A 16,100-nucleotide genomic window follows, 5' to 3' on the forward strand; every position below is an offset into this window, starting at 1 on the left:
CCTCTAGAATCAGTTTATTTTGCTGTTATTCAGATAAAGTGCTGTTATTCAGATAAATTCATGCAACACTGCATGTTTTTCAATGTTTTTTGCAACAGCAGCAGCACTAGATTCGTTTACTGGCTCTTGCTCAGTGTTGCACTACAGTGGCTACTTATGCTATGGTCTACAGGTTGTTTCGTACAGTACGAGCACAGGCACACTTGGTAGGTGCGCTTGTTGTAATTGCCAGCTGGTCGCCCAGGGACCCAAATTCCGCTTCTGCGGCCTTCAGTCTAGCCCATGCACGCACGTGATTTCAGCCCTGACCACTGATGAGGGGCTCATTTTTCACTACGGTTTGCACCCACCACCACACCTGCATTAGCTGTTAGGCCTAACCAGTGCTGGGGTTTGCAAGGGGTTGGCGCAGCGGCCGTATGGCTCTCGGAAAACCGAGAAACCATCTCCCTAACGAAAGCAGGAGTTCGGGAGATAACCTGAATGGCACCAACTTTCCTCACTGCCGCCACCTTTGGGGACAGCGAAGTTTCCTTGCCAGGTTCTCCTCCGATGGAAATCATTGCTGTGATGGTGACAGGACGGACATAGAAATGGGGGGCAGGCGATGGCTGTGTGAATCAGGCCTAATGATGAAAAAAGTTTTGGATGCCGTAAGGTGCCTGGCTTGATTTTAGATGCGTGTGCACGGTGACAAAATTAATGAAGGCAATGTGAATCGGTGGTGGTTCTGTGGGGATGTTAGAATAATCAAGCGGGTACAAAAACCGGTCAGCGACTACTAAGTCACAGAGTTTCCTTCTTTTTCTACGCTGTAAATGAATTCAACTTTGAACTGTCTTGGCTAGGGCCATGCCATGGTAATGTGACTTATGGAAACAAACTGTCGATTAAACGTGTTTTTAAATGATATTAGTTCGCTTCAAATACTGAAAATCGAGCCAAAGAGAATATCAAATCGCATAATATTTGATCGAACATTCGAAAGTGCCAAATATTAACACAAGCCTAATATTTCCCATCAACAATACCACTGAAATGTCCTACTGGAGGCCCACAACTGTTCAGCCCGGGCCCGTTCGAACTACTTGGTGAAGTGACAGACGTGCAGATGCGCTGCCCCCATTCGCTACTAGCAGTGTCAGTAACTCACCGACAGCCAGGGCCTTGTCCAACTTCGATGCTTGGAGGTGGTGCAGAACCAGAGGATTCACAATGGCAGACACACTCAGGCCCAGACCCTGCGGGTACCACAAACAAGTCGGTGAAGGCTCATGTTACATTCCAAGTTACATTTCACCTAGGCTGAAAAAATTTGAAGTTTGAAAGGTAGAATGTCATCGCCACCCGTTATCAGCAATCAGCAATGTTGTAAATGAAGTGTAAACAAAACATGACCTTCCTGATAACTTCAGTAGGATAAAAACTTGGGCCAGCTGGTGTAGCCTAGTTGAAATCCTGGAGGACCAGCACTCAGACGAAGCAACAGAAATCAGCGACATAAGCTACGAAAAGAGTGAAACGGTGTAGCAACCACTTCTCCTTACCATCTTTGCATGGCAGTGGTGTGTCATGCCCCTTGCATGGTTACTCCACTTAAATTTAATATGTACCAACTGGCCAAAATTAGCATTATTTTCCAGAATAATAGTGCTTTCGTGCTTTGGAAGGTCTATTTTAATATTTATTAAACATTTTTTCTGTGCGACTTTGCATGCACCCACATTTTACCAAGACCAGGTTTGAAATTTTTCTATCACTGAATGGCACTTTCAAAACCTTTCTTTCTATCTGGATACCGTTTCAATAACTAGGGTTGAAAAAATTGCAAATGTATTAAAATGAGGTTGTTCTAACCGTTAGATTGTTATACCTGGGATCATTAGGATCAACGTGAGTGTTCATAATCAATGTTCCATAAGATGAAGGTCTTTTTAGCATTGGATGTGACTTTGTTATGGCGCTGTTCAACTGTATATACAGTCGGCTCGTAGGCTATCTCTAAAGCACACAGACCTGCTAACAGAAGAGCAAGTGATATTCAACGATTTCGTTACAGAGAAGTAACACCAAAGTTGATGCAAAACGTTTTATATGAATATTGGCAAAACCCACAGACAGTAGTCGCATAAGCGCTGGCACGCTTAACACAAAAATAGGGATTTGAACTCGTGTCCACGCGGCAATGTGCAATTGGGCACTGGACAGGCCAACCACCACACTATTGTGCAATATTTGTGCTTGGCGTCTTGTGCAAGTTTCTGTGGTACTGTCGTGTGTTTTAGGGGCCACAATGGGTAATACTGTCGTGGGATGAAGATGACGGTGTGTGCGTGGCAAGGAAGTTGTTCTCGAGATGACGGCAGTCTCTGCTGCAAGAGCCCGCTGCTGTAGCAGTAAATGTTTGATGCAACAGGAATCGCTAAAGGCTGAAGTCTGACGACTCCAGCGACGATATTTAGGCAGATGACTATCAAGCAACAGTAACCGTGGGAAGAGAGCTATATAAGGATAGCAGAAGTGCAGTGGTGTGAGCGTTGCTCTAGGCTACTACTTGTCACCTGCAGTAACAAAAACAAGCCTGTGCTGTCTCAGCCCAAAAGCTGGCTGGTAAGTACACATCATTGGTACCTGCATAACGGGCACTATGCATTCAATAATAATAGTTGGATATCACAGTTTCAATTTGAGAAGTACACTGACTGGACTGCCGTGTTTACTCGATTCTAATGTGCGCATTTTTTCCAGGAAAGTTCACTAGAATGCGACATGCATTACGATCAAGTACAAAACCAAAAGTGCAACAGGCGATGTCGAAATACCGCCAACTAATCTTGAATGGGAGAAAGTTGTTACATGATGACATGGTGGCCTCTGACAGTGACGAGTGTCGCCTGGTCAAATGTAGTTCTCATGCAGTAAATTTTTTTTTTCTCGAGCAAGCAAAAAATTGCTATTTCTCTAGCTTACCACGAAGCTGTGGTGACAAAAAAGTCAAGGATATTGCATTTCAAATTTTTCAAGTATTAAAAATCAGGGTGTGCGTTACAATCGAATAAGTACGTCAGTTTGAATTGAAATTCACCAAGACAAGCTGCTGCTGACAAGAGCCTCAAGGCAACTCGGTACAAAACTGCGCAATAACCACCTTTAGTTTCTCCACCACAGCGGCAGTGTCCTCGGTGTTGACAGCTGGGAAGACGTATTCGGCCAGCAGGTCATAGTTGGTTTCCACTCCAAGGTCCATCATGGCCTTGATGACGTCGTAGACGCCCTGTTCATTGTTTCCTTGAGCCAAGACCAAAGGGTAGAAGTAGTGCGTCCGCAGCGGCATCCCCTGCGCAGAGAAGTTGCAGTGAACGGGCCGGGTTCGTTCTCCAATTATTTATTTATTTGCAAACACGCTGTGGTCTACTGAAAGACCTAGCAGGTGGGCACACACCAGTTTTATGATAGCATTGCGTTGATAAAAATGACAAACATAGCTTATAAAAATCCACACAGGTTAGATTGTAATAAGGCTTCATTAAAAAGCCTAACAATCGGTAGGCATTACACAACGCAGATGTGGGCACGACCCCCACAGCTAATGGGCTGCCAAATTCCATAAATATGGTACAGCTTAAATGAGATAACAGCGCAAGTTTATTCAGCAGAGATACAAAGATGATTGCAAGCATCATGTACACACAAAATAAACAGAAACAGCTGCAGACTGACGGCTTGAAAATCAGCACTTTTTTAATACTACGAAGAAGTAAAGAGAAAAATATAACAGGAGGTTATGCGCGTACTCTGCAGCTATAAGATAGATGTCAAGGCATGGTCAAAATCCATTGCCGAGTCTGGTGAGAAAACGTCAAAGGGTGAGGCATTCCATACTTGAACCGATCGCGGAAAAAAAGAAAAGTTTTAGAAAACACACAATGCTCACCTGCTGGTGCATCTCCCGCAACAGCGGCAGGGCCAGTTCTGCGATTGAGAACACCGTAGTTGTACAATACGCCAGCAAATACAACACAAGGGCCCACTACTAAAGTCTTGAAACATGATACACATCAGTTCAATTTTATTTTTCTAGAATACGCTAGTACTTCTGTTGTGCAACATGGGACCTGTTGTGCTTCTGTTGTGAATACTTCTGTTGTGGAACATGGGACCTCACAAAATTTTACAGCAGCTTAGTGATATGGATTATGCGATAGTGTTGCTGCAAATTGCTTCACTGTCTTCTTTAACATCTACTGACATCCATGTCTCTCAACCCAGACTGAAGTCCGGTAAGTTTGCGCCAAGATGATGCTCTGCCCAGAGGGGATGTCATGTGTTGCTTACATGAAGTGGAGGAAGATGAAAAGACATCTGTCTTTTAATGCTGTGCATGCTTCCTTTCTGCCATCAAAGGAAAGTCCTCAGAACCACGCTCGATAAGATAGACAGCCGTCCCATTACAGAAGCCAGAATTCTTGGTCCCTGGTCCCAGCCGACGTCGGAATGAACTGCTTTGAAAGCGCTAGTACGCTTTTTAAAAGAAACAGGACTTCGTGAAAAACTATAGAATTGTGCCGACTGATGTGTTTTTTTTTTTTTCTTTTTAATCTTCTCTTGTTTTCTAATCTTTTCTGCCCTTACCCCATCCCCCTGTGCAGAGTAGCCAACCGGACACTTAACCTGGTTAACCTCTCTGCCTTTCACCTCTTATTTTCCTTCCTTCCTTCCTTCCTGCCATCTTAGCTATCCTAATTTGTGAATAGTCTGTGTACGTATAAAATATCCTCTTACATTTCATCCATTTAATTGTCATGCTGTCGCAAAAACTATAAGGCCTAGTATTCAGGTTTATGAATAATTCAATATGTTTGAATCAGTTAACTTTTCTTTATGTCAATTTAAATTTCATACAACTCAAAATCTGGCTATTTAAATGCAATGTCAACTTAGGCCCTCTGTTTCCTGTGTCTAAACCTGGCTTTTATGAAATACGAACCAACCTGCAATGCTGAACATAATGTATTTACTCGAATTACAATGCACTCTCAATTGTAACGCTCAGCTGATTTTCACTGCCAGAAAGGAAAAATGCGATGACCTTGACTGTTTGCTAACCAGATTTTCATTGTAGGAGAGGGAGTATCTGACAATTTGTCCTCACTTGGGGAAAAAAAAATTTCAAAAGAAAGAAGAAAGGCACTACGCCAACTAGGCAATAGCATACTTCGATTGTGATAACTGTGATTGCTTGACAGCAGTATGTATGTGCATCGCGGGTGACCTTGTACACTCTCATTTATCAGAGTGATGATAACTTGTATCTCTTACAAATTTGTGATTTCTTACACAATATGATGCATGCTCCCGTACGCTCAACACACCTAGAGCTTACTGATAGCTTACTGCCTATAATGTGATTACATTATAATTTAATGCTTCTGAGAAACAGTGGATGGGGGTTATTCATTGTAGCTGTTGGGATGCGTCAACGTCATAATATCAACAGCCCATAGCATCTCATCTTCAACACCTGAGATACATACTGCATTTATTAAACACCTTGCACACTACGGAGGCCTAACTAACTTACAAAATGGGCATGGACAACATCACAGCTTTTAAAGCTGCAGCCAACATGTGAATTGGTTTGGATTGCAGAAATCTTGAATGCCAATGACAATACCTTTTGCAAGCTATTGAAGTTTTGGTTTCACACTCTATAGGCAGTGTCCAAATTCAGACCCCAGCAACAGCTTTGTCTGAGTAAGAGAAACTAATCTCCGAGCTTATGCTTTTGCTGACTGCGTGCACCAGAAACGACGGCAGGAAGCAGAATTACACCATGGCTGCCGTGTTTCGGACATCGCCTATCCTAACGCGCTTAGCATTTTTTTAGTATATTTTTCCAGAAAAAGAAGTGTCCGTTAGAATCGAGCAAGCACTATAAATGTGAGCAGTAGAGTCGAGAGCACCCACCAGAACGGCTGCCAAGGGCCACTTCAGCACTGCGCACCAGGGCACGATTGTTGAGGCCCCGACTCTGCAGGTCCTTGCAGTAGTGCAGGATGCGTTCCAGGGGCTGCACCAAGGCACATAGTTGGCCTTCACACAGCACTCGATTTCAAAAGTTTGTGGAGTAAAATAAGTCCTAACATGTTTTTACGTTTTCACAATGCTCCACGCAACTTTGATGAAAGAGAAAAAGAGCACATGCTTGGTGGTGAGGAAGACGATGCTGGTCATTGGTCTGCAGTGTACTTGTCTCTGAATAGTGTAAATAGTACAGTCAACGTCCGATACTTCAGACTCCCTAGGGGCCACGAAAACGCCTGAAAAAAATGAATGCATGCCTTTTACTGCTTCCAAGGGCTCAAATTGCCCCAGGCACATCCAGAATAGCTCTAAAGGCCTGACAGTGCACTTATTAGGCGTATCGGTGCTTGTAGTGCGATAGGAGACGGCGGGTGCATGCGTGTATAATTAAGGAATACATACCTTGTCCCGTGCCAATTGCCCCTTCCCACTCTTTGTGTGCATCACCGCAATACTTTGCGTATGCTTCACCGCGTAACAATGCTGTACCGAGGCGAAGCTGATTTTCGGGAACCGGCATTGTGCAACGCGCTGTGCTTTCTGAGCTTCGAAGCCACTGGCGAGGATTACAAAGGCGGAGTTGGTGCCATTCCTAACAGCGGCGAATTGTTTCAAAGAAAAGCACGGCACCAAACAGCAAGAAACTTGGTAGCGAACGTCGAAGTAGCTAGGCCTAGCTTTGCCGCGGTGGTGGCTACAGCTGCCAGTGAATCTGCGTACGGGAACACCAGTTCGAGGCGGCGAGATAATAAAAATGGCGGTGGTGATGGCTTCGATAACGCTGTTTTGCACCTGCGAATTTCTGGAAGTCAGGAAAATCGGACAGTGAAGGTTATTTACATCCGAAATTTCAAACGTTCTTATAAATTGGCTCTATTGGGTATGTGGCGGTGCCGCAAAGGCCTCTGAATTATCGAGCATGTCTGAGGAATGGGTCGCTGACTTTATACTCGAGCAAGAGTCACATTCAGAGCGTCTCAGCCCAAAATATGGAAAAAGAGAGAGATAAAAGTGCGTGCTCTGATTGGAGCTAGTCTGGCCAGCCGTATTTTTGCACCATGTTGCTAGAAGAAACCATCCAACAGCGTACGGTGCTGCATTCAAGCTAAAGGTTGTGGAGTACATCAAGCAAGTATGCTGCCGGCCACAACTTCGGCGCTGGCAAAAAAAAAAAATAATAATAAAAAGTATATCGATGATTCATACAGAAAGAGGAGCTACCAAAGATAAGTTAATTGTGAAACAATAGCATTCACTCTTTTGGTGAATCTTTTGGAGGATCATGCATGGGCAGAAAATTTTGACCGAAAGAGTTGGCCTTTGTGTAAGGGCTACATCTCATCAAAATTGAGAAAAAGAAGAAATGCGGCCCTTCGCACAAGTAATATGTTTCCCCTTTTCTTCGGGTGGTCGGGTCATGACTACTTCGGAGCTCCATCAGCGGACAAGCTGTAACACTGCACCTTCACCGAAATGTAGCGCAAAGAAGCCAGACGGGAAATGCATTCAACAGAATATTTGCATGATTCACAGAGACAAGTACACAGCTGGCCAGTCATTGCAGCGTCTTCCTCAGCACCTCCTGATTGGGAATCTGAAGGCAGAGAGGTGGGGTTTCTGGCGTGGAGGTAAAGTGTTCATCGATTTTTCCCATGGCCATGCAGCGAATAAATGTCACCATTAGGTAATTTCGCTGCTGCCACAGCCCCACTTTCTCGCGCTATCAGAGGACAATAGAAAAAGGTATGCAAGTCACTCACCAGACCTCGCCGCACCATCTGGCTGACGAAAAAGTTTCCATGGTACTCGTTGCGCGGCGATTCCATGGTGAGGAGCAAGCGATAAGCCACCTCATCCTGGCCTTGCGCCAGCAGCTGCAGGCACACGTTGATGCAGTCCTGGGTGTAGCCTGCCAGGCGCCGGGTCCTTTCCAGCAGCTGCATAATGCCCACGGTGGTTGCTAACACTCGCATGGCATCAATGATGCATTGGCACAGGGATGCTTACTGGCCTCCCAGAGTGCCGTGGGGACTCTTTCTACCGAGGTGTGACACTCCACTTAAGCACATTATTTCTTATTTATGCACACATATTGATCAAACTTTCATCATTCATGTATTTTGACATGGCCATTTCGAATATTCAATCAATTTTCCTATGCAATGAGTAGTTTTCTATATAAAAAATAAAAAGAATTATTTTTTGTGTGCATGGGCTAGTTTGGAGGTGAAGTCTTCATGAAATGCTGGTTGTTATGTAGGAGACTGACATACCAAAACGATGTGTAATGATCAAAGGTTGAAGCTCTGCAAGAATGAATGCTCTAGACTGACTTGAACAAAAGTATTTTTTTTTTGCTTTTGAAGCCACAGTAACCACCCAGATTAAACAATTATTTTTTGAAAATTTATGTAATAATATTGAACTATAACTTAGGACTACAGTTGACATACCCTCGACTTTTGAGTTTCTTTTATTAAGCCTTCGTTACCGCTAGCTCTCCAAAAACACAGATGGTTTTTCTCCGCTACTCGGTGCAAGGCATGCAGGCACGCGTATAATTAAGGAATGTGTACTAGGCCCCGTTAACGGTCTCATATAAGAGACACGTGTGCTGGGTGAAACGAGGGCTTAAATCGCCACAGCAACATCAGAACAGCTCTGCATGGCTGCCAGTATGCTTATTAGGTTTCTATGTGCTCATGCTGTGACTGGGTACACCGCATGTGCGCCTGTAAATTAAGGAAAATGTACCATGTCCCATGACAGTGACCCCTTTCCATTCTTGATATGCTTCACTGCAGCAAATTGCTCATGCTTCACCGCTTAACACGGCTGTATTGCGGCAAAGCTGACCAGTAAATTTATAATTATCTGGTGAAGGCCAATCTTGAGATCGAAATAACGGAGGTTTGGGCCCATAGAAATGTATGACCGCTGGCCGAGACCAAATGCAACATGCACCACTGTGTCCTTTACAATAAGCTGTTCAAAACGAGGCAACAGGAGTCAACCAGGCAGACGTCACTAAATTCCGGCTCTTGGCTTGCAGGATTTCCGAGTCAATTCCTCCTGTCATGCTACACACCGTCCTTCGCAAGCACAAATGAAAAGCGCTGAGCCCCGCAGATGCCCTGGGCTAAAATATCGCATAGTGATGAGAGAGGAAATGAACCTTATTTGTGGAAGAACCCTAATCTGATCTTCACCACCTTGATGACTTGTATGCCACTACCGCGTGGGTTTATCTCACCAAAAACCTACAGAAGTGTGGATGTTGTGCATGATGACTTCTTGAAATCCAAAATGCGATGTAAAATTGTTTCACAACATCAAGAAATTATGGAAACAAGTGGAGGAAGGCTTGTCAGATTTGTTTTAGTCATTTACAGAACCCAGTGCTTGAAACCCTGCTTTTGTAATTGTAATTGGCACATAAAACATGGGACAATGAAAAGAGACTGCGACTGAAATGAAATGTGAATAAAAGAACATGATGGAAGGTATTGTCTTACGCAGTCCACCCTTTCTTCGCTGTCCCGTGTTTTTTGTGCAAATTACAATTATGCCTTGAAACCAACTCGACCAGTTGTCTACCTTAACTCCCGCATTAGACAACTTCTACCGCATTCAGACTACAAGGAAGCTAACAATGGAAGGTGGCGGCAGCGTACCATATCAATCATGCTGTGGTGGCCTTTGCAGGCCAGCACGCGCACCACGTCCAGCAGCAGTTCATCGGGTAGGAAGGTGTCGACCCGGTCGGCCTCACGCAGTGCTCGCTCCAGGCCCGCCTGGTCGCCTCGCTCGGCGCAGCCAACCAGCAGCGCGTGGAATGTGTCTGCAGTTGGCTCCAGCTGTGCATTCCTGCAATCCACTTGCTTAATTCATCACTGCCCCCCAAAAATCAGGCAGAATGCATCCCTTCGGGGATGATTATATATGTTAATGCAATTGGCATTCAAGTGGTGGTGCATATGTAATTTGGTGATGGGAAATTCATTGATGTTCTTCCATGGCATTAGACACGGACGACAGAACAGACACATGTAACAATCTTTTGTAATCTTGTGCCACCCAATCTTTCAAAACTTACTTGGCAAACATAATTAATTTTTCGTAAAACTTGGTACAGCATTCGTAAAATTGCAGAGGAGCCTGAACTCATAAACATTTTGAAAAATTTGGCAGTGTTGGCAGGTGGCAGTATGCAACAACAAAAGCAGCAATAAACGTACCTCATCACTTCTAGGACATTCCAGGCACTCTCAGTGTCTCTGCAAGAAGAACACAAGGTCAGCAATGCGTGCCAAAACAGGCCAGAGCAAGTTGCAGAACGGAAAATTATAGTTTTTCACAGTATAAGAGACTAGCAGAGGGACTCTAAAACGGCTCTCACAGTCTTGCTTGAATTTATCAATAACTAGGGAAACTCATGGTGGATACTGGGGGTAAACTTTACAATTTAAACGGATATTGAAGACTGCAGCACCTTCTTAGTCACAATGACGCAAGTCCATGCTTTTTCACTGCCTGGTCATGCAGACAGGCACTCTCACTATTTCACAGCTGGTGCAATGGCAGCACAGAAAGTGAATCAAGAAAAAAGTAGACACAGCAGACACAAGTGCCGACAGATACTGCCATGATGTACATCAAAGCCACGATGTACAGCCAAGTGATAATAACTATGTCAATAAAACTATAGCAACTACTGCAGCTGGCGGAACCAAGGTTAAGTGCCTTTGTGTAAGTGTAATAGTAGCAGCACCGATACCCTCAGGGTTAAGCACATAAGTGGCGATACACATTGCAACTGCTTGTAGGGAAATTAAGATCCAATTCAGGGAGACAAAAGTTCATTCATGAATGGCTTCAAGTGTTACTGTGGAAAGCACAAAGGCAGTTTGGCTTTGCCGCACATGTAATGGAGACATAAAGCTTCAGAGATTTTTACATTTGCCTGGCGTGACTTGTAGATACGATTCTTGGCCAGAACTTCATCGTTGGTGTTTGCATTGTGCTTGACATTGCATGTGGCGACTACTACAGTGGATGGTCCCTGCAGCTGTGCCCATTTGTATTGCCCACTACAGTAAAATACCACTTTTAACGAAAGTCATTTAAACGAACTATTCAAAAACCCCCACCGAAGCTCCATTGTACCTAATGCAAATGCCATTCAGTTTAACGAAATTCAGAGCACTGTGCATTTCAGTTCTACAAACATATTCTGTGGCATCATACTATGTCTCCCATGTCATATTGATCACTTCAAGTACAACCCACACCTTTGTAGCACATCGCGATACGAATAATGCGCCCTATTTTAGCTTTGAGCTGGATAGGCCGAGATTCCTTGGATTGGCTACCTAGATAAGCTTGTAGCCAGCCAAAACCACAGCTACAGCTTTATCCCTACAACCACAAAGAAATGACAGTCGCGTGCTGGTTAATTATGAGCGCCAAACGAAAGCGCCTGTCTCTAGACGAAAAATAGGATGTTTTGTGTATGCTGGACTCTGGGCAGCGCCAAACTGACGTTGCGAAGGCATTTGGGATCCCGGCGGCGTCATTGTCTACGATTAACAGCCAGCACCAAGCAATCGCGGCCGCATCGGAAAGTACGCAGCTTGGCGCACTTTTCACTTGCAAATGAGCAGAGTGACAAATAAACAGGCTGAAATATCATTTGAACACCTGGTGTTACCTTTAGCTCGTGGTAACAAGCGGCAACATACTTATTTCAGTTGAGTGAACTTTCCCTCAACTGTCAAACTTTTTCCTGAGGTCCCTTGAAGTTCGTTCAAATGAAGTTTCACTGTATTGCTATTTGTCGGATTGATACACACTTTATCAACAATTATTTACCTTAGACGCAACACACAAGCAGCAGAAAACTTAAGACAGCAGATGACAAGCCAGATAATATTTTTAGATTACAGTGACTTCTAGTGACGTTGCTGTTGCCAATTTTGCCTGTTTAAGAAACTTATTGAATAAACTTGCTCAAAGCAAGTGCTATATGTTATAATATGTTATATGCCATCTTGCACGGCCACAAAAGGGTGGTGTAGGTACCACCACAATTTCTTTTTTGCACTTTTTTTTGCGATCTTGCATAGCCCCACCTTTCATGAGCTATAAAACATCTTCCCCCCATGAAAGGTTTTATATTTTTCATAAAACTTAATGCAACACTCGTAAAATCGCAGAACGAGCCGAAATTTGTAAACATTACTGAAAATTCAGGAGAGTTGGCAGGTATGAGCATGACACTCACCCGGCACGGCAGTGACCCAGAACCAGCGAGTTAAAGACTTTCTCGTTGATTGCCATGTCTTGGCTCTTCATGTGCTCCAGTATCTTGCTGCAATGTTGAAACAAAGCCATGCGACTGATTAGCAAGGCATCTGCAGCAACCAGCCATCAACCCCTGTTTGAAGCTCAAGAATTATGCTGCACACCAAACCGAGCATATTTTCCAAGCAAACACATGCAAGGTCAAATATTCCATGCACACTGAAACTGCCCCAAATGATGCACTCGCAACGGGTGCTCCATAGGGGGAAAAAAACCTCAGCAACGTTTTCTGTCACACTGAATAACCAAAGCACACTCTGGCATAACACACCTTCCCAAATAATTGCTAGCAATGACAGGAACATGCTTGCAACTTTCAGCAGCCACAAGACTGCTGCCGGCACTGCTAAGCCTTGCCACAACTGGTATACACATTCTACTGAAACCAGTTTGGTTGGTTTATCAAATTCAACCCAATGTTCTGCAGACATTTTGACTCCTTCATCAGAGTCGACCCTGGGAAGCTGCAGCAGCTTTTTATTTGCAAACTACCCTACAAAAAGTGGGTGACAAAGCCGCAGCCCGAATGTTCCACAACTCAACGGCCAGAGGAGCGCACAGAGTGCAGAGCATGCTCAACTCTTACATGCCATGCCAGTGTACAAACAAGAGACTCCCAGCCAAAAATGTGTACCTAGCACTTATCCAGTAAAGAAAAACCTTGTTAATTTCACGGGACTGAAAAAAATGTCCGAATTAACTTAATTTCTAATTAGAAAATGTTTCAAGACAACTAATACTCAATTCTTACATGAACATGCCTTCATTTACTGAAGAAACCCCTATGTCACAAAATCGGCGTGGAAGCCACAACTCTCATCATCTCATGACCGATAAGCACTGGCAGTGGTGCAAGACACGTGTCTTCATCTTAGTAAATGTGCTCTTTATTACCGTGCACACAACCCAATTATTTTATCACCAGTAAGCTGGTAGGTGGGTAGCTGGTGGGGTTGAAGCGAATGTGTGGGCCTTAGTAGAACTGTTTGTCATACTCATCGGCTTCCACCATGTTTGTGGCAATGCCCATGCGCCTTGCAATTAATTAATAAGAAACCACTGCTCACCCCAATCGATGCAGGTAAATCCATGATCACTACAGATGTGATCGCGGACCGATACCCTCAGTATCGGCAGTCACACCAGTGTCATGCATGGCAGTAAATGCGAAAAAATATTTCCCGTACAGTTCTCACTGTTAACTATGGTGATGTGGATGCTGAACTCCCCAACTTCATTTTGTTCAGGTGGATGCTAGCGCCCGATGCACTGCGACGGTAATCTGTACTAACTGGTGCATCGCCAAATACGCCCAAATTAAAAATTTTCTGAATTAATGAGGGTTCAATAAATGGGATTTTACTGTGCCATACAACAAGCAGCGGAATAAGGCAGAAGTAGGACTAAAGTGACCAAATTCTTGCACCTTACCTGGCACCGCCAATGTCTCCCTGCTGACAGTACCGATGTATCAGCCTCTGGAACGTCACCTACACACACAAGAAAGCAGCTGACTTCAAGCCTAGCCAGCAGCTGCCTAGTTAACAATGTGGCTAAGAAAATATGGTTGAAAGAAGCTTCTGCGAAATACTCCAGGCAACTACTCGGATAGATAACTGGAATACTAACTTGCCCAGCACACCCTCCTTCGAGATAAGAAGCAGAACCTTTATAAAATTTTCACGGAAGACACATAGAAGGTGCGATCATCCGAATTTCATAGCACTCTCAACAAATGACATATGTACCCTGAGGCAGCAGAACTGCATTTCTGCAAATATGCATTTACACTTAACCTGCTAGGGCTAACCACTGCAATCTTGCGGTTTAGTGCTGAATCGACATGGAGGCAACTCTGTTCACGGCTGCCATGTTTGCAGTATGGTGCTTGCAGGATCCTGTGTGAACAATTAAGTGGCATGCCGTGTAGTGTCCGAGATTTCGGTTGTCGTTAACATTGGTTTTAGGGTAGGTGGCGGTCCTGCCAGGAGGTCCAAATAATCACGCAGATTCAAACTGCAAGGTGTCTCAAAAACTGGTCCACGACTGTTTGACATTTTTTCCTGCCATACTACGTAGGTTAAGCAATGTGCAAAAGAAAAATTTGTTTTGCTATAACTGATACCATGTCCCATCCCACATTCTTAACTTCGTTATGGCAAGAGCATACCCCCACTGAAATAATGCATGAGCAACCAAATTTTATATTTACTTATATCTGATAATTCTTTCTACGTTCGGTATATTGAGGCTCGACTGTACTTGACTAATTATTTTTAGCAAACGAGTCAGTTCATCATACTCAGTATTCCTTTGAGCTTTCTCTAGCTCCAGTACGTACTTGAGTGTGAGCGCTCCTATGTAAAAGCTCCCACTAACAGGGATAAAATGAAATCAATTTATCAGCTATGCATATGGGCTGGTTGGTTCATGACTTAAGTGCTGTCACCTGTCCCATTCCTGACATCCTGTCCACTGTTATCCCTGCTCAGAAAAGCGCAGAAAGGGCTCAACGGCCCAAAGGAACCCATCGTCTATGAAAGATGCCCTGCAGTGGGGGCCCCCACCATGGCTTGGGCCAACCAGGGACCGGTTTTACCATGGCCAGACTGAGTGAGCCAAGTGTCCAGGAAAATGACTGACTGACCCTGTTGGGCTGAACGGAGGCAGCCTCCATGGTGCCCAGGAAGGTGGACGGGCAGAAGGGGAACTCGTTCTCCAGGTACACCTGCAGCAGGGCGTTGTAGTGGCTGGCATCCAGCGGGCAACCGAGCGACTGCAGGTTCTCCCAGACTGCCCGTGCCAGTTCCTGGCGTGCGGACGGAGGCTCCTCGCGCAGGAAGGCCCCGCACATGCGCACCAGGAGCAGACCCTGGGGACCCGAGAGACGCCCTGTGCCGTGGTGGTCGAGAACGGTTATCCTTAGAGGGACACAACAGCGATTAACAGTGGCCGAACAAGAAATTGACCAAAGAACACGGGGTGTGTTCAACCACTGTTGACTTTTTCTGCTTACGAGAAAAGCAGCAGTTTTAGGGTAGTCCAGTTAATATATACTTTTTCCTCTCACAGAGCATGCTCGATACTGAAGTGTACAGTATCAAATTGCAGAGGAAGACATTCTCTTTCCAATGGTACTAGTCCCAGGCAAGACGCTTAGTAAAAAGAAAGAATTCAAATTACACACACACACACACCACACCCACACACATAGTTATACAAAGATCCCAATGTTGCTTCTATACAGAGAGAACATAAAAATATCTCAGAATGTACATTCTCAACACAAGGAATCTGTGCAATATTCCACCAAATATCAGCTTTCTATGTAATGAATTGCTTGAGGTATACATACAAGGAAACATTAGCGCTAGTGACTACCTAGTGCGTACCGAGGTTTACTCATGGCCATCATTCGGCACGAAACTCGACTATCTGCGCGGCCGCTAGCAAGTGATCCCGACCGAAGGATGTTAACACCATGTAGGTAAGAAATGTAACCTTTGGAACACGCAGGATATCTTTACATCAATGCATGACAGCAACGTAACAGTTCAGAGAAGAAAGCCAAAACTCTGTTCTGAAATCTGACAAATTAAGTTGTCTTCCGTGTCAGTGCTGCTGCCATTGTTAAACAAACTTTGCCGAAGATG

General features: G+C 44.5%; 1 protein-coding gene across 1 annotated transcript in view; it reads right to left on the bottom strand.

Annotated features, from left to right (window-relative positions):
* Positions 1-16,100, bottom strand: part of LOC119457624 (leucine-rich PPR motif-containing protein, mitochondrial) — a 66,542-nt gene that overhangs the window by 44,062 nt on the left and 6,380 nt on the right. Inside the window, exons 3-12 of the mRNA XM_037719247.2 lie at positions 15,095-15,339; positions 13,879-13,937; positions 12,368-12,454; positions 10,323-10,361; positions 9,759-9,951; positions 7,845-8,021; positions 5,968-6,070; positions 3,935-3,972; positions 3,149-3,337; positions 1,154-1,241 (exon numbers count right to left, since the gene is read on the bottom strand). Coding sequence (XP_037575175.1) covers positions 1,154-1,241; positions 3,149-3,337; positions 3,935-3,972; positions 5,968-6,070; positions 7,845-8,021; positions 9,759-9,951; positions 10,323-10,361; positions 12,368-12,454; positions 13,879-13,937; positions 15,095-15,339 — 1,218 coding nt within the window. The remainder of the gene's footprint in view (positions 1-1,153; positions 1,242-3,148; positions 3,338-3,934; positions 3,973-5,967; positions 6,071-7,844; positions 8,022-9,758; positions 9,952-10,322; positions 10,362-12,367; positions 12,455-13,878; positions 13,938-15,094; positions 15,340-16,100) is intronic.

The sequence above is a fragment of the Dermacentor silvarum genome, chromosome 7, assembly GCF_013339745.2.
Source record: "Dermacentor silvarum isolate Dsil-2018 chromosome 7, BIME_Dsil_1.4, whole genome shotgun sequence".
Taxonomy (NCBI): domain Eukaryota; kingdom Metazoa; phylum Arthropoda; class Arachnida; order Ixodida; family Ixodidae; genus Dermacentor; species Dermacentor silvarum.